Below are 23,519 nucleotides of genomic sequence, written 5' to 3' on the forward strand. Positions count from 1 at the left end.
GCTGTTCTATAATAAATCACTAAAACCTATGACTAACTCTTACACTCTGGTCGACTTGGCAGCCACTGTCATTGTAGCACCACGCCCGCTCTATTCCAAAGTGTGGGTAGCTGTTCTATAATAAATCACTAAAACCTACGACTTACTCTTACACTCTGGTCGACTTGGCAGCCACTGTCATTGTAGCACCACGCCGCTCTATTCCAAAGTGTGGGTAGCTGTTCTATAATAAATCACTAAAACCTACGACTTACTCTCACACTCTGGACGACGTGGCAGCCACTGTCCATTGTAGCACCACGCCACTCTATTCCAAAGTGTGGGTAGCTGTTCTATAATAAATCACTAAAACCTAAGACTTACTCTTACACTCTGTTCGACGTGGCAGCCACTGGCCATTGTAGCACCACGCCCGCTCTATTCCAAAGTGTGGGTAGCTTGTATTCTCATTACAACGTAAGATAATATCAGCACCATGATTCAAGTCCTCACCCTCTACCAATGGGTATTCACTATGGATTTTGCGACATCTTTCTGGGAAATGTAATGCGTAGTAAACATATAAAAAAGTGAACATTGCACAAAATTTGGTTGCGATGAACCAAGTAAAATTATTATGATCGGAGGTTACGAGTTAAAATTTGCTAAGAAATTAATGCGTTAAATTAAATGGATATTTCGCTAACACTAAGCAGGATTCATTTGCGTTGGTAGGCTAAATGAGAAATCGGTGCGTAAGAGTTTTCGACTGGAGACTTAAAAAGCTAGGGTTAACTTAACGTTTTTGTTTAAAAAAAAAATATTTACTTAATTTTTAAATAAATACACTAATTGAGATCATGTGATATACAAACCAACCCCGAAGTATGAAAGAGCTGCACTTTTATAGATTGCCCGTTTTGACATATTTTTAAAATTTTGTCCCAAAATCAGCTGATTTTGACCTTAATGACTTCAATTCTGTCATATAAGAAAACTCACATGAGAACATATTTCAATTATTAAAAAAACTCCCCAAAATTTCCAAAGTAAGTAACGTTACAAGGAATCAAATATCGAACGTAAATATTGAAACTGTGATCTGAAATGTTGTCAGCAATCTTAAATCACTTGTTTTCAGACCTTTATGCAAAAATTGGCTTATTCCTTGACAAAAAATAAAAAAGTTGACACAACAGTCAATCTGTGACAGCTAGTCAGCGCAGCTTTAAGACATATTGCATTATCCCTAAGGGTCAGTAAATAATTAATACACTGTGAACATGTTTACTTGTAAAAATGGACTACTTACTTGAATCACATTTCGGTGATTTGTCCAGCCACGCCCCTTATTGGCATACGTAATTCTCACGTTGAGGTTGATAGCCTGTGTCACAGTGAAGAGTGTATGTTCCAGTTTCGTTATCAGTCTGCGACAAGTGACCGTTGTCCACGTTCATATCACACTAAGCAATTTGTTCGGTTTGGATGGTGACATTTTCGGCGGATTCTATAAGGAACGCATATTGAAATAGAACACAGCACATATTTAGGGCAGGTAGGTAGGCTTTGTATTTGTTTTATTTTATTTTTATTAGACTTTATAAAAGAACGCTTTTGTCAGCATTGGGGGATGGTGTTTAAGTAATATTCTGTATACAGCTTTAAATGTGATATACACATCTATTAAGAGGTTAAGATAGTAAATGGTTGATATAGGATACATAATTTGGGATCTGGTCATTTCGTAACCTTTCCATTTCGTAACTGATAAATCTTGGTTATTTCGTAACCATTCTGTTAGACAATTTGTAACCGTCAAGAAATCAACTGGTCATATGGTAACCATCACTTTAACGTGGTGATAAATGGTATACTAAGCACATCGTTAAGTGTATTGTTCGATACTGAATGTGTATGGCACAGCAAACAAGACACCAATTGGGAGATATAACTTAAATTCTCGTGAATAACAAGCCAATAATTAGCGTTACTCAATTAAGCCACATTCCGTTCTGCATCATACTTGTAAACCAAATTCTGACGAAAAACAATCTAAAATTCATTCGTTTACATAGCCATAAAGTGAATCTTATAAATACGTGTATATCATATACCTTTTAACGCGCATTTCATATTGAGCGTAACGCAATCATTAATGTTAAAAAGTCTTGTGTAAAACAATATGAATTATGGCTTATAAGCCCCCTCGGGTCAGTGATCAACGTTGTCAGCATGGGAGCTTGTCCAAACACATGCACCGGCTGGTTGGTATGTTGGTTGGTCGGTCGGTCGGTCGGTCCATCCGTCCGTCAGCGACCGACCGTCAGTCAGTCAGTCAGTCAGTCAGTCAGTCAGTCAGCCAGTCAGCCAGTCAGTCAGTCAGTCAGTTAGTTAGCTAGCTAGCTTGTTATTTAGTTAGTCAGTTTTCGTTTATTTATTTACATATTTATAATTAATTGATATACTGACATTTGGTAATTGTGTAATTTTGTAGCGTAGTGTCTTCTGTTTGGTGTATATATGACCTAGTTCCTTGTATTGCTACTGGATTTGTCCCTATTCGCTTTCCATTTTTCTGAGTTTTGGTAAGACTAAACCTCATGCGAACTCAAAGGCGTTTTCACCTACATTTTCAAAATCCAACGTTTGCCGAATATCAAAGTTGCAAATTATTTCATTCCAGGTGATGTTGTAATCGGCTAGGCTGTAGGGGACCAAATCGTATTCCCGATATGTTTTTGTGTTATAATATATACGTTAAGTTAGGGTAATAACTCATTTGAGTGTCTTTGTTGTGTGTTTATTTCGAAGAAATAATACATTTATTGTCATAGTTTGTTCTTGTGACGATGTTGTGGGTGTGTTGGAAAATTAATAACGTAAGAGTAAAACAATAACAACCTTATAACCTCCTCTTTCGTTTTAATCCGCTTCAATACATCATGTATAAAATGATGCAATTTATAATATTTATGTTGAATAAAATATATTTAAACTAACTCAAAAACTGTCCAAGATATCAAAACTATTTGCACTGAAACTTGTACCATATGTGAAACAGACGAGCATTGGTCTTTGCTCCAAACTTTAGTTGAAACATACACAATTAAAATCAGGAACATCGTAATCCCTTTGTGTTTTCGAAAAAGCATATGGCACTTGAATAGTTTGTCTTAGTTGCACTGAAGAAAGTCTTGCATCCATTTGCCATTAAGACATTTGTTGTATTGGAACGATCCATCCCCGCACATTTGGTGTACTCCAACCGCATGCATGACCAGTCTAGGAGAGGGGCGATTAGTCCTAACATCCGTCAAGCTGTTGACACCAGTTGGTAATTCGCAGTAATCTGAAAAGGATATACATGTATAATGTTAACTTGCTGTTTGATACAAAAACAGGCACATGAAAGATGTCATAAGAAAGGATCATCACCGACAACTCCGATTTCGAATTTCGTGAACAATAAATCGCCTCTTGGTATTTAGAGGCTGTTATAATTAAACGATTTTCTAACGACCAGCACCAGGTCTCGTTCGGTGTATAAACATCCGTCTCGATTGCTACACAGTCTTTGAAATCACAACGTTATTGCCTACTTTTGCCCTCAGATTCACCTGGCAGCTTCCGGCCTTTTTACATTCAGCCCGAACTTTTACTAAAATGTGGGTTACTGTGGCAAAATAATGCACTAATATACTACCTACTATTACACTTAGGCCGACATGGCAGCCACCTTTTCAAAAATGATGACAGCTGTATGAAAAAATCACTAAAACATACGACTTACTCTTACACTCTGGTCGACGTGGCAGCCACTGGCCATTGAAGCACCACGCCCGCTCTATTCCAAAGTGTGGGTAGCTTGTATTCTCATTACAACGTAAGATGATTTCAGCACCATGATTCAAGTTCTCACCCTCTACTAACTTGTAGTCACTTTTGATTTTGTGACATCTTTCTGAGGAATATAATGCTTAGTGAAAATTAACTAAGACATATGCGTTGAAAAGTAGTAATGAAAATTAAATGGATATTTCGCTGAAACTAAGCATGATTCATATGCGTTTGTAAGCTACATGAGCTATCAGTGCGCAGGAATTTTCGAAATGAGACGTAAAGGGATAGTGTTAACTTTATCTATTTGTATTAAATAATCTTAAATTATTTTAAATAAATACACAAATTGAGATCAGGACAGTGAAATACAAACGTCATCCGAAGTATGAAAGAGCTGCAGCTTCATAGATGGACTGTTTTGACATATTTTCAAAATTTTGTCCCAAAATCAGCTGTTTTGACTCCAATGCATTCAATTGTGTCATATAAGAATATTCACATTAGAACATATCTCAATTGTTAAAAAACCTGCCCAAAATTTCAGTTTTCTCAAAGTTAGTAACGCTAAAAGGAATCAAATATCGAACGTTTATATTAAAAATGCGATCAGATCTATTGTCAGCAATCTTAAAATATATTGTCAGCAATCTTAAATCACTTGTTTTCAGACATTTACGCAAAATTTGGCTCATTCCTTCACAAAAAATCGTCACAACAGTCAATCTTTGACAGTTTTGAGTGCAGCTTTAAGACATATTGCATGATCTCAAAGGGCCAGGTCATACTCAATACACTGAGAACATGTTTACATGTAAAGATGGGCTAATTACTTGAAACACATTTTGGTGATTTGTCCAGCCATGCCCCTTCTTGGCATACATAACTCTCACGTTGAGGTTGATAGCCAGTTTCACAGTGTAAAGTGTATGTTCCGGTTTCGTTATCGGTCTGCGACAAGTGACCGTTGTCCACTTTCATATCACACTCAGCAGGTCGCTCGGGTTGGATGGTGACAATTTCGGAGAATTCTGTAAAGAACGCATATAGAAAATACAACGCATAACTTGTTTAAGACAGGTAGGTAGGCTCTTTATCTTGTATATTGTATTAGGCTTTATGAAAGAACGTTGCTTTCGGCATTTGAAAATGGTATTAAAGTTATATTCTTTTTCAAGTTTTAAAGTTTTTAAACTATTAAAACAAACACTAAAAAATAAATTTAATTTGGATTTCTTTATTCACCAAGTGACTATAAAAACGGTAAGTTCGGTGCCTTTTTATTTGGTAGGGTCTGTTAACTCTTAACAAATATATTTTTAGGACAAAGCGATTGTTTTGTAGTTTGATAGAAACAGCCAGGCAGTGGTTTATCGACCCTCTTATGCATGTTATGAATTTCGCATCCTTCATACCTGTACTTAATTGTTTATTATGCATACATGTAGTTGTTTTTTTAAGGTTATTCAGTTCTAGTATGTAACCATGCCGTTAAGTTTTTGTCCTTTACATTATAATTATTCACTATTATTGCCAGTTAATTTTTTAAATATATTTAATCATCAAAACAACACAAAAGCATAGTGTATGTGTAAAATTTAAATTATTAGCATTTCTAAATAATAGTTTCGTGTAAATGATTGGCAACGAATTCCCAAGTTAAACAGCGCCAAAATATCGCTAATAATGCAAATCATATGCCGAAAAAAGCATAATGGAGGCAAAAAAGTTAAAGATGCATTCAAAATACAAAAATACAAACAACCTATATTGTGCCCCTTCAAGAAAATAAATAATTGGACTTTAAAGCAAAACAATGACATTATCCTTGATCAAACCGACGTGTTTGCCAATTTCTTACTTTGTCTTAGCTGTCTTTCGAATGAAGATTTCTTACGCGGTTCCCGAACGGCAATGAGTTGACTTCACATGACATTAAAATGCAACTTAACTAAATTTTATGGTCATACCTCGTTAACCTCATTCAATGGATATGCTCGTTATTTATATCATGGCCTCCTATTGCCTACATTGTTCTTAGATCCAGATAAGATCAATATCGAATACCGCTCTCGAAGAGATTCAAAGGCATGGTCATGTTATGATATTTCGCTGAAACTAAGCCAAATTCAAATGCGTTGGCAAGCTACACGCGATATCTGTGGAAAATGTCCTAAAACTTCATAACTATTTTTAACCACCAATAATAAAAAGTATATTCTACATTATATTGATCACGTGAGTGAGGTCATCATCATTCAGAATCTTGTAAAATGTCGCAAGAGTTTTAGATTTTAGACGTAAAAAATCTAGTGTTGACTTAAAGCAACTCACTCATGATTTGTTAAATGCACTGTTTTTGTAATAACCAAACAAAATGTGACAAATCATTAGAAGTGTTAAAACAAAAATCCCAAAAGCTGGAACCCTTCAAGAAATTTTGATATTTGCTCAAAGATAGTCTTTGAACACCACACTTCTCATTAGTGTTAGTAACGCGTTGAAAAGTAATTACGGCTGTGGTGTTGCTTGTTTGTTTGATTGAAACTCTCACGTGATGTTATCAATGTATCGTTAACAGGTTAACATATCCACCACTTTTCTTAAAAGGTTCAAACCCCACTAAAACAAATAACTTTTTTATGCTATGACTGTATTTCTTTCTGCAATTTCGATATCATAGAGTAAAAAAATAATAATAAATGAGTGTTTTCAGATACATTACCAGGGAAAATACGTTTGGTCCAAAAACATGAGCGAGTCACTTTAACCGTTTCGTTTTTAATAATCTTGAGTTATATTTGAAAAATACACGAGTTAAGATCCTGTGAAATACAAACTTCATCCGAAGTATGAAAGAGCTGCACTTTCATAGCAGTTTTGACATATTTTTAAAATTTGTCCCAAAATCAGCTGATTTTGACTCCAATGCATTCAATTCTGTCATATAAGAAAATTCACATTAGAACATATCTCAATTGTTTAAAAACCTGCCCAAAATTTCAGTTTTCTCAAAGTTATTAACGAATAAAGGAATCAAATATCGAACGTTAATATTAAAACTGCGATCAGATCTATTGTCAGCAATCTGAAATCACTTGTTTTCAGACATTTACGCAAAATTTGGCTCATTCCATCACAAAAAATTGTCACAACAGTCAACCTTTGACAGGTTTAAGTTCAGCTTTTAGACATATTGCATGATCTGAAAGGGCCAGGACATATTCAATACACTGAGAACATGTTTACATGTAAAGATGGACTTCTTACTTGAATCGCATTTTGGTGATTTGTCCAGCCATGCCCCTTCTTGGCATACGTAATTCTCACGTTGAGGTTGATAGCCAGTTTCACAGTGTAAAGTGTATGTTCCGGTTTCGTTATCGGTCTGCGACAAGTGACCGTTGTCCACTTTCATATCACACTCAGCAGGTCGCTCGGGTTGGATGGTGACAATTTCGGAGAATTCTGTAAAGAACGCATATAGAAAATACAACGCATAACTTGTTTAAGACAGGTAGGTAGGCTCTTTATATTGTATAGTTTTATTAGGCTTTATGAAAGAACGTTGCTTTCGGCATTTGAGAATGGTATTAAAGTTATATTTTTTTTTCTCAAGTTTTAAAGGTTTTAAGCTATTAAAACAAACACTAAAAATAAATTTAATTTGGATTTCTTTATTCACCAAGTGACTATAAAAACGTTAAGTTCGGTGCCTTTTTATTTGGTAGGGTCGGTTAACTCTTAACAAATATTTTTAGGACAAAGCGATTGTTTTGTAGTTTGATAGAAACAGCCAGGCAGTGGTTTATCGACCCTCTTATGCATGTTATGAATTTCGCATCCTTCATACCTGTACTTAATTGTTTATTATGCATACATGTAGTTGTTTTTTTAAGGTTATTCAGTTCTAGTATGTAACCATGCCGTTAAGTTTTTGTCCTTTACATTATAATTATTCACTATTATTGCCAGTTAATTTTTTAAATATATTTAATCATCAAAACAACACAAAAGCATAGTGTATGTGTAAAATTTAAATTATTAGCATTTCTAAATAATAGTTTCGTGTAAATGATTGGCAACGAATTCCCAAGTTAAACAGCGCCAAAATATCGCTAATAATGCAAATCATATGCCGAAAAAAGCATAATGGAGGCAAAACAGTTAAAGATGCATTCAAAATACAAAAATACAAACAACCTATATTGTGCCCCTTTAAGAAATTAAATAATTGGACTTTAAAGCAAAACAATGACATTATCCTTGATCAAACCGACGTGTTTGCCAATTTCTTACTTTGTCTTAGCTGTCTTTCGAATGAAGATTTCTTACGCGGTTCCCGAACGGCAATGAGTCGACTTCACATGACATTAAAATGCAACTTAACTAAATTTTATGGTCATACCTCATTAACCTCATTTAGTGGACATGCTCGTTATTTATATCATGGCTTCCTATTGGCTTCATTGTTCTTAGATCCAGATAAGATCAATATCGAATACCGCTCTCGATGAGATTCAAAGGCATGGTCATGTTATGGTATTTCGCTGAAACTAAGCCGAATTCATATGCGTTGGCAAGCTACACGCGATATCTGTGGAAAATGTCCTCAAACTTCATAACTATTTTTAACCACCAATAATAAAAAGTATATTCTACATTATATTGATCACGTGAGTGATGTCATCATCATTCAGAATCTTGTAAAATGTCGCAAGAGTTTTCGATTTGAGACGTAAAAAATCTAGTGTTGACTTAAAGCAACTCACGCATGATTTGTTAAATGCACTGTTTTTGTAATAACCAAACAAAATGTGACAAATCATAAGAAGTGTTAAAACAAAAATCCCAAAAGCTGGAACCCTTCAAGAAATGTTGATATTTGCTCAAAGATCGTCTTTGAACACCAAACTTTTCATTAGTGTTAGTAACGCGTTGAAAAGTAATTACGGCTGTGGTGTTGCTTGTTTGTTTGATTGAAACTCTCACGTGATGTTATCAATGTATCGTTAACAGGTTAACATATCCACCACTTTTCTTAAAAGGTTCAAACCCCACTAAAACAAATAACTTTTTTATGCTATGACTGTATTTCTTTCTGCAATTTCGATATCATAGAGTAAAATAATAATAATAAATGAGTGTTTTCAGATACATTACCAGGGAAAATACTTTTGGTTCAAAACCATGAGCGAGTCACTTTAACCGTTTCGTTTTTAATAATCTTGAGTTATATTTGAAAAATACACGCGTTAAGATCCTGTGAAATACAAACTTCATCCGAAGTATGTAAGAGCTGCACTTTCATAGCAGTTTTGACATATTTTTAAAATTTGTCCCAAAATTAGCTGATTTTGACTCCAATGCATTCAATTCTGTCATATAAGAAAATTCACATTAGAACATATCTCAATTGATTAAAAACCTGCCCAAAATTTCAGTTTTCTCAAAGTTATTAACGAATAAAGGAATCAAATATCGAACGTTAATATTAAAACTGTGATCAGATCTATTGTCAGCAATCTTAAGATCTATTGTCAGCAATCTTAAATCACTTGTTTTCAGACATTTACGCAAAAATTGGCTCATTCCTTCACAAAAAATTGTCACAACAGTCAATCTTTGACAGTTTTGAGTGCAGCTTTAAAACATATTGCATGATCTCAAAGGGCCAGGTCATACTCAATACACTGAGAACATGTTTACATGTAAAGATGGGCTAATTACTTGAAACACATTTTGGTGATTTGTCCAGCCACGCCCCTTCTTGGCATACGTAATTCTCACGTTGAGGTTGATAGCCAGTTTCACAGTGTAAAGTGTATGTTCCGGTTTCGTTATCGGTCTGCGACAAGTGACCGTTGTCCACTTTCATATCACACTCAGCAGGTCGCTCGGGTTGGATGGTGACAATTTCGGAGAATTCTGTAAAGAACGCATATTGAAAATACAACGCATAACTTGTTTAAGACAGGTAGGTAGGCTCTTTATCTTGTATATTTTATTAGGCTTTATGAAATAACGTTGCTTTCGGCATTTGAGAATGGTATTAAAGTTATATTTGTTTTAAAGGTTTTAAACTATTAAATAAAATACATTAGAACATTTCTCAATTGTTTAAAAAAATGCCCAAAATTTCAGTTGTTACAAAGTCAGTAACGTTACAAGGAATCAAATATCGAACGTAAATATTAAAACTGCTATCTGAAATGTTGTCGGCAATCTTAAATCACTTGTTTTCAGACCTTTACGCAAAAATTGGCTCATTCCTTCACAATAATAAAAAGATGTCACAACAAACAATCTTTGACAGCTAGTGAGTGCAGCTTTAAGACATATTGCATAATCTCAAAGGGCCAGTAAATAATCAATAGATTGTGAACATGTTCACTTGTAAAGATGGACTACTTACTTGAATCACATTTCGGTGAATTGTCTAGCCATGCCCCTTCTTGGCATACGTAATTCTCACGTTGAGGTTGATAGCCAGTTTCACAGTGTAGAGTGTATGATCCAGTTCCGTTATCAATCTGCGTTAGTTGACCATTGTCCACGTTCATATTACACTCAGCAGGTTGTTCGTTTTGGATGGTGACATGTTCTGCGGATTCTGTTAAGTACGCATATTGAAAATACAATGCATAAGTTGTTTAAGGCAGGTAGGTAGGATTTTTATGTGTTTTATTTTAATTTTTATTAGACTTTGTAAAAGAACGCTGTTGTTAGCTTTGGAGAATGTTGATTAAGTAATATTATGTATAAAGCTATAAAGGTTTTAAACTACATATTACAACAAACACTAAACAAAAAAAAATGATTTTGATTTCTTTATTTACCAAATGACTATAAAAACGGTAGGTACGGCTCTTATTTCGTAGGCTGGGTCCGGTAACCCTAACCAAATGTATTTTTTAAGCCTAAGCGATTGTTTTGTAGTATGATAATAGCAGCCATTAAGTATCCGTCTGTTTACATTACACGCGTAAACAAGGACACTCCACTATCATTGTCATTTAATTATTTAAAAGCATACATTTACTCATCAAAACAAAAAAAGCATACTCGTTGTGTACGGTTAAAAATAGTATCCTTTATAAATATTTGTTTTCAATTTTTGAAAGCTGCGTTGCCAAAAATGATTTAGGATAGCACACCCGTAATGAAACCCCCCACTTAAAACACTTCAATTTTAATGCTTTAAGCCTATGTTGTTAAGCGCAGAACTACACATCTTTTGAGAGTTTCATGATAGCGGTTTGAATCCATCCAGAAGCACATGTTCTTTCTTCTTTGTTTTCATTAGCTTACATTTGTACAGAAGTTTATATTTTACACATAAGTGTTAGCAGTTTTGAAGATTCAGGCCCGGCTGATATAGGTGGTTTGGAATTTTAAACACTTTTTTTTAAAAAGTGAGACGGTAAAACATTTAGTTTCCAATTTTTACGCGGTCAAATCAATATGTTAAACCATTGTCATACCATATGGCTATCTCAGTAAAGTTTGATAATATTTGTTGATAATGGTTTTGGCAACAACCTATATTGTGATCCTTCAAGACACTATTTAATTGGACTTAAAATCAAATCGACGAGTTCTGCACTTTCTTACTTTGTCTTCGCCGTCTTTCGAATGAAGATTTCTTACGCGGTTTTCCGAACGGCAATGAGTTGACCTCACATGACATCCCAACCGGTGTCCACTGTCCATTTCTGCATTTAATGAAGTCAAGGTCACCTTTCCTGTTGTACCCCTCTTTACAAGTATAACGTATTTGGTCTCCATGTGGAAATGTTCTGGATGGGTTTATGGATACCGTTGCAATCATATTGTTCATCTTTGGCGGTGCTTTGCAGCGCTCGTACGCTAAAATGATAAGTGGCACCGCACTATTGTAATAAACAGTAAAACTAAAAAAGGGAGGGTAAATAGTTTACTCACAGTTAAAAAGAAACCCCAGATGAGCTTCAAGGGCGTGGTCATGTTACACTTTGTTTAAAAGTTCCTTTCTGTTTTTTTTATCAGACATTGATCGAATTAAATACGTTTGAGATGCGGATAAAATACTTTTAACAATGACAACACATGATAAAAAAGAGCTTTTTGTTACCATATATTAAAAAAGCCTAAGCCACGCTGTTGGAAATGGAATTATTTTAGGATTTAAATTTGGTGTTTGATGATAAAAGGAAGTACAATAAACAGTTTTTTACAAAGTTTGAAAACGAATTAGGCCATCATAGAATCTTTGAACGAGTTCCTTTTTTAATTAATGAATATATTCAACTAGTATTCCGATTACGACCACCGATTTGAATGATAATTAGTTACCTAAAAACCTTTTAGTTATTGTTAGTCAACTGTAACCGATAAAAAACTAACTATTGAGTTTCTGCAATCTGCTGCACGCTGATGATGCAGAGTGCGTTTATATTATTTTTTTCGGATTTACGTGTGTTTTTTTTCAGGCGTTGATACATGTTCTAGCAATAAAAATCCTAATGATGCTAGATACAACTCGGACAGCTTTTTTTTTTTTTTTAATATTATCTTGAGGTTTAAAGAAAATATCTAAAAGAAAGTCAAGGTTATTCGTGACTCTACAGTTATCGGGTTTTTGAAGTTTATGTCGTAGAATGGCAATTCAAAAAACAAAACAAAAACGTAAGCGATGAGCAGAAACTGTTTGTGTTTATACTATTGGAGATATCATTAATATTCGCATAATATATACACGCACAGCAGTTTTATCTTCTGAAATACGGGTACAGACTCTGGCCGTTTTGGTCAGCGGATTCCACTGGTATTGGCACGTTGAATGTTACTGGTTTGGAGTCATTAACAAGGCTAAACAAATTTTGCTAAATTTGTAAAGTTAAGATTATACCATAATTCAGCTCTGATAAGTTGTCCAAAGGTTATATTTCGGCTAGTGAACACTTTTCAATGATTTGATTGGTTAGAAAAAAATATTGGATAAATATTGACCAATCGATAAACATTTCGGATAACTTTGACCAAACCAAAAAGATAACCGGTTTTATACAATTGGCTGCTGGTGTTTGCATTTTTAAGTCGGCCAATGAAATCCTCGATTTTCATTGGCCGACTAAAAAATGCAAACACCAGGTGTATGAATCCTTTTATTACTGAAGATCGTTCAACAAGCAGGCCTTGGTTGACGAAATAGACTGTCCGAAAAAAACTTACTGTGGAACTATTTTAGTGGTGCATTCGTCAGAATCGATTTCCGTCATATTTATTAATAGAAACATTGAAAATCCTCAATTTTGATTGGCCCACACAAACATGCAAACACCAAAGAACGATACTGTTCAACCGGACAGTATTGACATAAGGAAGAAAATTCGTAAACTTGTAAAGATAGTCCCGAGTTGTATAACTTGGAAGAATGTTTAACATTTCATGACAAAAGTCTTCGCTGACATTGCCCTTGAAAAGTTATCTCCGTGATTTTACCAAAGGTCTTTCTTTATCGATGATTATTTTTAGTGAAAGTTTGGGTTTTCTTTTACATAAACCCGCTTATTAAATCTCAGGATCTGGTGCCAAAGCAAAAACATTACCGGTTCCGAAAATTTCTATGCAAATATTAAGATTAAAACAGTAAACTCCCGGGACAGACAAATAATGCAAACAGCTGGTGGTAGATATATTTCGGTGTTTGCATGTTTGTGTCGAAAATGATTCTAAAAAATACACCAAAACAGTTTCATACTCAGTCTGTAGAGTGCATTTCATTCAGTCTATTTGAAAAACAAGGTGTCATTGTTAATCTATTGTACGTTATCAAAGAAAGCAAATACTTGGTGTTTGCATTTCTGTGTACACCACTGACAATCGTGGATTTTTTTCTTCAAATTTTCTGTTCACAAAATTAACGTAAATCGATTCTGACGAATGCACCTAAGCACTAAATAAATTACGAGTTCAATTTTGACTATTAACCAATCGCAAAACTTGAACTCGAACATATACTTAAGGTTTCATGTACATGGTATTTCATTTCCTTCCATAACTACAATCAATGCGTTAGTGCGAGTCTGTTCGACAATAATATACACCGGGTAAAATATTATGATAATCAAAAAATAGTGTGTGTTTGAAATGGCTTCGGAAGTTAACAACGCAATACATACACACGGTTAATAAAGGAAATCACTGTTGGATGTTTATAGGATAAGGGACAATTCATTCACAGGGAATATATTTGGCCGATTCCGACTGAACATTTTCGTTTATGGTGAATGAAGACTTTGAACAAAGATAACTTCACTATTTCTACACAATCCACAACACAAAACCACACACTCTCGCGTAACATCGTGTCAACGAGAGTGATTAATATAATGTGTAATAACTTGCATCACAATCGTTGTAAAATATACAAGTTTACATTAAACCAACCTTTACAGCTAGGAAGACTTGGCGTCCATACACCTCTGCAAAAATGGTGACTCCAGCTATGAATTGCATCACCGTATATGTCCTTTTTGCAAGCAACTGTGACCCGTTCTCCGTATCTAATTACTTTCCCTGGCCTTAATTGTTTTCTCCCCATGCGAAACTTTGCCTGGTGAGACTCCGGGCCAGTCGGTATGCGGCATCCTATAAAATTGACATGTTGAAGTATTTAACAAATTAAAACAAACACATGCATTTATTGTGTGTTCCTTTGTCATCTTGTTTTTACACAAAACAATGCAAGATTAAGACACCCACTTAATTTGATTTGACTTTCGTTAAAGGGATTTTGTCATACCAGACTAATTGTTTGTGTATCCAGTATTTATTTCAGATAGTTACAACACAATATTTACACCTTAACTTCCATGCCTTAAATTAACTGCCTTTCGGCAATTGCGATGATTCGATGAACGCAACATCTTGGATATGTTCGGATCGCGATTCATATACATGAAAAATGTTGATCTTGTTAGTGTTTGTATGTGTCAACAGGTCCCGTAAGCAATAAATCAACATTCAAGAAAGAGTTAATTTATGATATGTTAAATGTAGTGTTTCAATTTTACGTTTAAAAGTGATATCAAGTGGTTGACCTTTTCCCGCGTAATTGTGACGTCATTTGATAAAATGTTTTCGGTTACAGTCGGGTGGGTCTAATTACACATTGGGTAAGAACGGATTACTGAAAGGTTCTTTAATAAAATGAAATATTTTTCAACAATTCTTGAATGAAACAATTAACTATTGGTGTAAATATAAGTAATGAATTGCGGGATTGATGTCACTATTGGGGACTCCAGCCAAATTGTGTTCATACTCCGATAAAGACATCAATCCCGCGATTCATTCCTTAAAGATGCACTCTTATTCCCAAAAAAAGATTTACCACAATGCATAATATTGTTTTAATATTCCAAAAAAGATTAAGAAATGTCAAAAACAATGGTTCTTATGAAGGATATCGTGTTTAATTTGAAAGAAATGAGCATACAACACAGTTTTTCTACCTTATGAGACTATAGTAGACCACAGTCAATCTTTTATCATTCACTAATCACTTAATATTTTTGCGCTTTCTGCTATTAAATTCACGGCTGCAATCTTGTTAACAGTAGGTAATATTTCTCATAAATGCATGGTTTAGTAAGACGTTAAAGCTGCACTCTCACATATATACCATTTTTACAACTTTTTTATTTTTTGTCTTGGAACAAGCAATTTTTTGCAAAAATATCTGCAAACCAATGATATAAGTTTGCTGACAAAAAATCAGATCGTAGATTTTCATATTTCCGTTCGAAAATTAATGTTTTATGCCTAAACCGTTTCTATCGGTTTAAGAAAAATGCATAAAACATCATTTTGTTTAACGTAAATATAAAAATTTGCGATTTAATTTTTTGTCAGTATTCTTATATAATTATATCCATAAATTCCCTTAAAAATTGGCTCGTTCCAAGACAAAAAATAAAAAAAGTCAAAACGTTCAATCTGTGAGAGGGCAGCTTTAAATATTTATCAGTCGAAATTTATGTTTGTTATACATGTGTATGTACTGATCTTGAATAAGAGTGTCACTTTAAGCAAACTTTCGCAACAGTTTTTCAAACCGCCGAAACTCATTTATACCAGTTTGATAGCAACAAACACGCACTGATTAATACGCATAGTTAAATGCAGACATGTCGATGTGTTGTACGGTGTGTGTCTCCAGGGGCGTAGCTTGGCCTTAAATACTTGTAGGCCCGATGGTTCCTAGTGAGTGGTGATACACCCCCCCCCACCTCCCCGATATATTTCTTTTTTTCTAAATAAGAAGCAAAATAGTGAAGCATTCAAGGAGAAAAACAGAAGGCACAATTGCATCCATTTTATATGCACATTTCACAAACTTAACTATATATATATATGCAATAATTACATTTAAAAGCAAGCAATACACCCAGGACATAGTTTAGATAAACACCAGAATTGCTTTTGTTTTATCAACGTTATATACAACTTTTGAGTTGTTATAAGTTTTTATTGCATTTTTGGGTAATCTCGTATATTTTGTCATTTTTCAAAAATGTTGTAGGCCCAGGCCTACAAGGCCTTTATGTAGCTACGCCACTGGTCTCTCGTTAAGTGTCTTAGCGTTGTGCATGTTTACAGGGTATTCGTACATGTTTGACTACACTCTGTTTCCCTCCAGTTTTAATGTATTATGTTTACATTAAACATATCTCAAGAATTTATGTGATAAAGTACAGAAACAAGCTCAGTAGCCAACAGTTTAATCATAAACCATAATGACACTGGGTAAACGCCAAAGACATAGAACACACCAAAAATCACAAACAAGAAACACCGAACAACAGCATAAAACTCCACAAACAACAAAGTGCAAATATACAAAATAAAAAAAATGCGTTTATCAAGTAAATATATCAAACAAACTTACCTCGTTTTATGTATCTTCCATCAACACAGAATACAACACATGTCATCAACAATAGCAATACAAATACTTTCATCATGTAAGCCACGTGCTGTAGCCTTTAAACGAAGCAAAATATAAACAAGTCTCTTTAGCACCCTTTTCTTTTATGTCTCGGTCTCTCGAGAAAACAAACCACGAACTAGCTTTAACTTAATTGTATCTAGCGTAGCCTTTTCTTTGCCCAATTTACACTATTCAGTTTACTTCACAAGAGTGTATGAAGTTTAACTGACGGTTTTGAGGGTCAGCGGAAACGATCCGGATGTGAGTGAAACACTCTGCGTGATGTTTCAATGAAACCCATTGACATTGTTTAAGCCTTATTTTTTTTGTTCGTAAACAAAAACCTTGCGTACAGCATTTTAGGTTATTTGGGCGTTTGGGTGTCGGGCGTATTTTTAGTCTGAAATTGTTCATTGTGTTGAACTCTAGTATTATTTTTTTTCGATATGGACATAAGAATGTTCCTTAGTTTTTATTCGTTGAATGGATGGGGATTGTGGGTGTGTTATTGTTATTGTTTTTGAGAAGAAGGATTTCTGTACCAAATCGATCAATATCAGATTAGATCACTATGGCAGAAAAGTCTAAATATAAAATTATCAAATTTTTAAATGTTCATCTAGAAAATGCACATTTATTAGGAAGTTACACAAAAAATCAACACTACGGCAAAAAAAAATGCAGAAGGAAAGGAAATGAAGGAAATGCTTTGCCGAGAACGTTTTAACGCCTAAATACACATAAGTCAATGCGGTGGGTCCTCTCTGTGAACACTAAAAGGCTACTTTTATTCCGTAATTATGTATTCTGCTGTTATTAATTTATTAATTTTATCAGATATTCACATGCTTTTTCTTTTTTTTTTTTTTTTTTTTTGGGGGGGGGGGAGGTCACTAAGCATGAACATAGAAACCGCTAGCGGAGTATATCATAGAGAGGTGTGATACAATAATTTTGATATATTCAACTTTGAAAAGATTGAATGCATATATTTTTATATTTCTGTCTTATTAAGGGTGAACAACTACATATTTCTTTTGTTACATTGATTGATCGTTCATGATATTTTCAACAGTCAATTATCGTACGTGATATTTTCATCAGTCGGTGATCGTACGTGATATTTTCAACAATCAGTGATCGTAGGTGATATTTTCAACAGTCGGTAATCGTTCGTGAAATTTTCAAAAGTATGTGATCGTAGGTGATATTTTTAAAAGTCGGTGATCGTCCGTGATTTTTTCAAAAGTCGGTGATCGTACGACATAATTTCACCGTCGGTGATCGTATGTAATAGCTCAAACAGTCGGTGATTGTATGTAATAAGTCCAACAGTCGGTGATTGTATGTAATAAGTCCAACAGTCAGTGATCGTATGTAATAGCTCCAACAGTCGGTGATTGTATGTAATCAGTCCAACAGTCGGTGATCGTATGTAATGAGTCCAACAGTCGGTGATTGTATGTAATAAGTCCAACAGTCGGTGATTGTATGTAATCAGTCCAACAGTCGGTGATTGTATGCAATAAGTCCAAAAGTCGGTGATTGTATATAATCAGTCCAACAGTCGGTGATTGTATGTAATAATTCCAACAGTCGGTGATTGTATGTAATAAGTCCAACAGTCGGTGATTATATGTAATACGTCCAACAGTCGGTGAGTGTATGTAATAAGTCCAACAGTCGGTGATTGTATGTCATAACTCCAACAGTCGGTAATTGTATGTAATAAGTCCAACAGTCGGTGATTGTATGTAATATCTCCAACAATCGGTGATTGTATGTAATAACTCCAACAGTCGGTGATTGTATATCATAACTCAAAGAGTCGGTGATTGTATGTAATAGGACCAACAGTCGGTGATTGTTTATGATAACTCCAACAGTCGGTGATTGTATGTAATAAGACCAACAGTCGGTGATTGCATGTAATAACTCCAACAGTCGGTGATTGTATCTAATAACTCCAACAGTCGGTGATTGTATGTAATAACTCCAACAGTCGGTGATTGTATGTAATAACTCCAACAGTCGGTGATTGTATGTAATAACTCCAACAGTCGGTGATTGTACGTAATAACTCCAACAGTCGGTGATTGTATGTGATCAGTCCAACAGTCGGTGATTGTATGTGATAACTCCAACAGTCGGTGATTGTATGTTATCAGTCCAACAGTCGGTGATTGTATGTGATAATTCCAACAGTCGGTGATTGTATGTGATCAGTCCAACAGTCGGTGATTGTATGTCATAACTCCAAGAGTCGGTGACTGTATGTAATAAGACCAAAAGTTGGTGAGTGTATGTAATAACTCCAACAGTCGGTGATTGTATGTAATAACTCCAACCGTCGGTGATTGTAGGTAATAACTCCAACAGTCGGTGATTGTATGTGATAACTCCAACCGTCGGTGATTGTATGTAATAACTTCAACAGTCGGTGATTGTATGTGATAACTCCAACAGTCGGTGATTGTATGTGATAATTCCAACAGTCGGTGATTGTATGTGATCAGTCCAACAGTCGGTGATTGTATGTAATAACTTCAAGAGTGTGTGATTGTATGTGATCAGTCCAACAGTCGGTGAGTGTATGTAATAACTCCAACAGTCGGTGATTGTATGTCATAACTCCAACAGTCGGTGATTGTATGTAATAAGTCCAACAGTCAGTGATTGTTTGTGATAACTCCAACAGTCGGTGATTGTATGTAATCAGTCCAACAGTCGGTGATTGTATGTAATAACTCCAACAGTCGTTGATTGTATGTAATAACTCCAACAATCGTTGATCGTATGTGATAACTCCAACAGTCGGTGATCGTATATAATAACTCCAACAGTCGGTGATCGTATGTCATAACTCCAACAGTCGGTGATTGTATGTTATAACTCCAACAGTCGGTGATTGTATGTTATAACTCCAACAGTCGGTGATTGTATGTAATAACTCCAACAGTCGGTGATGGTATGTAATAACTCCAACAGTCGGTGATTGTATGTAATAACTCCAACAGTCGGTGATTGTATGTGATAACTCCAACAGTCGGTGATTGTATGTGATAACTCCAACAGTCGGTGATCGTATGTGATAACTCCAACAGTCGGTGATTGTATGTAATAACTCCAACAGTCGGTGATTGTATGTAATAACTCCAACAGTCGGTGATTGTATGTAATAACTCCAACAGTCGGTGATTGTATGTAATAACTCCAACAGTCGGTGATTGTATGTAATAACTCCAACAGTCGGTGATTGTATGTAATAACTCCAACAGTCGGTGATTGTATGTGATAACTCCAACAGTCGGTGATTGTATGTGATAACTCCAACAGTCGGTGATTGTATGTCATAACTCCAACAGTCGGTGATTGTATGTGATAACTCCAACAGTCGGTGATTGTATGTGATAACTCCAACAGTCGGTGATTGTATGTGATAACTCCAACAGTCGGTGATTGTATGTGATAACTCCAACAATCGGTGATTGTATGTGATAACTCCAACAGTCGGTGATTGTATGTGATAACTCCAACAGTCGGTGATTCAGTCCAACAGTCGGTGATTGTATGTAATAACACCAACAGTCGGTGATTGTATGTGATAACTCAAACAGTCGGTGATTGTATGTAATAACACCAACAGTCGGTGATTGTATGTAATAACTCCAACAGTCGGTGATTGTATGTGATAACTCCAACAATCGTTGATCGTATGTGATAACTCCAACAGTCGGTGATTGTATGTAATCAGTCCAACAGTCGGGAATCGTATGTAATAACTCCAACAGTCTGTGATTTTATGTAATAACTCCAACAGTCGGTGATCGTATGTAATAACTCCAACAGTCGGTGGTTGTATGTAATAACTCCAACAGTCGGTGATCGTATGTAATAACTCCAACAGTCGGTGATCGTATGTAATAACTGCAACAGTCGGTGATTGTATGTGATCAATCCAACAGTCGGTGATTGTATGTAATAACTCCAACAGTCGGTGATTGTATGTGATAACTCCAACAGTCGGTGATTGTATGTGATAACTCCAACAGTCGGTGATTCAGTCCAACAGTCGGTGATTGTATGTAATAACACCAACAGTCGGTGATTGTATGTGATAACTCCAACAGTCGGTGATTGTATGTAATAACACCAACAGTCGGTGATTGTATGTAATAACTCCAACAGTCGGTGATTGTATGTGATAACTCCAACAGTCGGTGATTCAGTCCAACAGTCTGTGATTGTATGTAATAACACCAACAGTCGGTGATTGTATGTAATCAGTCCAACAGTCGGTGATCGTATGTAATAACTCCAACAGTCGGTGATCGTATGCAATAACTCCAACAGTCGGTGATCATATGTAATAACTCCAACAGTCGGTGATTGTATGTAATAACTCCAACAGTCGGTGATTGTATGTGATAACTCCAACAGTCGGTGATTCAGTCCAACAGTCTGTGATTGTATGTAATAACACCAACAGTCGGTGATTGTATGTAATCAGTCCAACAGTCGGTGATCGTATGTAATAACTCCAACAGTCGGTGATCGTATGTAATAACTCCAACAGTCGGTGATCATATGTAATAACTCCAACAGTCGGTGATCGTATATAATAACTCCAACAGTCGGTGATCGTATGTTATAACTCCAACAGTCGGTGATTGTATGTTATAACTCCAACAGTCGGTGATTGTATGTAATAACTCCAACAGTCGGTGATTGTATGTAATAACTCCAACAGTCGGTGATCGTATGTGATAACTCCAACAGTCGGTGATCGTATATAATAACTCCAACAGTCGGTGATTGTATGTAATAACTCCAACAGTCGGTGATTGTATGTTATAACTCCAACAGTCGGTGATTGTATGTTATAACTCCAACAGTCGGTGATTGTATGTGATAACTCCAACAGTCGGTGATTGTATGTAATAACTCCAACAGTCGGTGATCGTATGTAATAACTCCAACAGTCGGTGATTGTATGTAATAACTCCAACAGTCGGTGATCGTATGTGATAACTCCAACAGTCGGTGATCGTATGTAATAACTCCAACAGTCGGTGATCGTATGTAATAACTCCAACAGTCGGTGATTGTATGTTATAACTCCAACAGTCGGTGATTGTATGTTATAACCCCAACAGTCGGTGATTGTATGTGATAACTCCAACAGTCGGTGATTGTATGTAATAACTCCAACAGTCGGTGATTGTATGTAATAACTCCAACAGTCGGTGAGTGTATGTAATAACTCCAACAGTCGGTGATCGTATGTAATAACTCCAACAGTCGGTGATTGTATGTGATAACTCCAACAGTCGGTGATTCTATGTAATAACTCCAACAGTCGGTGATCGAATGTAATAACTCCAACCGTCGGTGATTGTAGTCGGTGATTGTATGTGATAACTCCAACAGTCGGTGATTGTATGTGCTAACTCCAACAGTCGGTGATTGTATGTGATAACTCCAACAGTCGGTGATTGTATGTGATAACTCCAACAGTCGGTGATTGTATGTGATAACTCCAACAGTCGGTGATTCAGTCCAACAGTCGGTGATTGTATGTATTAACACCAACAGTCGTTGATTGTATGTGATAACTCCAACAGTTGGTGATTGTATGTAATAACACCAACAGTCGGTGATTGTATGTAATAACTCCAACAGTCAGTGATTGTATGTGATAACTCCAACAGTCGGTGATTCAGTCCAACAGTCGGTGATTGTATGTAATAACACCAACAGTCGGTGATTGTATGCAATCAGTCCAACAGTCGGTGATTGTATGTAATAACTCCAACAGTCGGTGATCGTATGTAATAACTCCAACAGTCGGTGATCGTATGTAATAACTCCAACAGTCGGTGATCGTATGTAATAACTCCAACAGTCGGTGATTGTATGTGATAACTCCAACAGTCGGTGATTCTATGTAATAACTCCAACAGTCGGTGATCGTATGTGATAACTCCAACAGTCGGTGATCGTATATAATAACTCCAACAGTCGGTGATCGTATGTAATAACTCCAACAGTCTGTGATTTTATGTAATAACTCCAACAGTCGGTGATCGTATGTAATAACTCCAACAGTCGGTGATTGTATGTAATAACTCCAACAGTCTGTGATTTTATGTAATAACTCCAACAGTCGGTGATCGTATGTAATAACTCCAACAGTCGGTGATTGTATGTGATAACTCCAACAGTCGGTGATCGTATGTAATAACTGCAACAGTCGGTGATTGTATGTGATCAATCCAACAGTCGGTGATTGTATGTAATAACTCCAACAGTCGGTGATTGTATGTGATAACTCCAACAGTCGGTGATTGTATGTGATAACTCCAACAGTCGGTGATTCAGTCCAACAGTCGGTGATTGTATGTAATAACACCAACAGTCGGTGATTGTATGTGATAACTCCAACAGTCGGTGATTGTATGTAATAACACCAACAGTCGGTGATTGTATGTAATAACTCCAACAGTCGGTGATTGTATGTGATAACTCCAACAGTCGGTGATTCAGTCCAACAGTCTGTGATTGTATGTAATAACACCAACAGTCGGTGATTGTATGTAATCAGTCCAACAGTCGGTGATTGTATGTAATAACTCCAACAGTCGGTGATCGTATGTAATAACTCCAACAGTCGGTGATCATATGTAATAAATCCAACAGTCGGTGATTGTATGTAATAACTCCA

General features: G+C 35.7%; 1 protein-coding gene across 2 annotated transcripts; it reads right to left on the minus strand.

The window, feature by feature from the left end:
* Positions 1-2,891: 2,891 nt before the first annotated feature.
* On the minus strand, positions 2,892-17,001 carry LOC128224572 (complement factor H-like). 2 transcript variants are annotated; one of them, XM_052934465.1, is made up of 9 exons: positions 16,754-17,001; positions 14,251-14,451; positions 11,470-11,688; positions 10,235-10,432; positions 9,550-9,747; positions 7,090-7,287; positions 4,653-4,850; positions 3,773-3,943; positions 2,892-3,331 (listed from the first exon to the last, which is right to left on the minus strand). In XM_052934465.1, exons 1-9 carry the CDS (start codon positions 16,827-16,829, stop codon positions 3,156-3,158), a joined length of 1,635 nt encoding a protein of 544 aa, XP_052790425.1. In that variant the 5' UTR covers positions 16,830-17,001; the 3' UTR covers positions 2,892-3,155. The 2 variants fall into 2 exon arrangements, with proteins under 2 accessions (XP_052790425.1, XP_052790424.1); XM_052934464.1 differs by having other exon boundaries at positions 11,434-11,688.
* Between the last annotated feature and the right edge of the window lie 6,518 nt (positions 17,002-23,519).

Source organism: Mya arenaria, chromosome 17, assembly GCF_026914265.1.
Source record: "Mya arenaria isolate MELC-2E11 chromosome 17, ASM2691426v1".
Classification (NCBI taxonomy): Eukaryota; Metazoa; Mollusca; class Bivalvia; order Myida; family Myidae; genus Mya; species Mya arenaria.

What these genes read in the sequence shown, in the direction of transcription:
- LOC128224572 (XM_052934464.1), bottom strand. Translation starts at nt 16,829, where the DNA reads ATGATGAAAGTATTTGTATTGCTATTGTTGATGACATGTGTTGTATTC. An exon ending in AAGTCTTCCTAGCTGTAAAG is followed by an intron (nt 11,689 to 14,250) that starts GTTGGTTTAATG and finishes TTATCATTTTAG; the next exon opens with CGTACGAGCGCTGCAAAGCA. An exon ending in ATCACCAAAATGTGTTTCAA is followed by an intron (nt 3,944 to 4,652) that starts GTAATTAGCCCA and finishes TATATTCCTCAG; the next exon opens with AAAGATGTCACAAAATCAAA.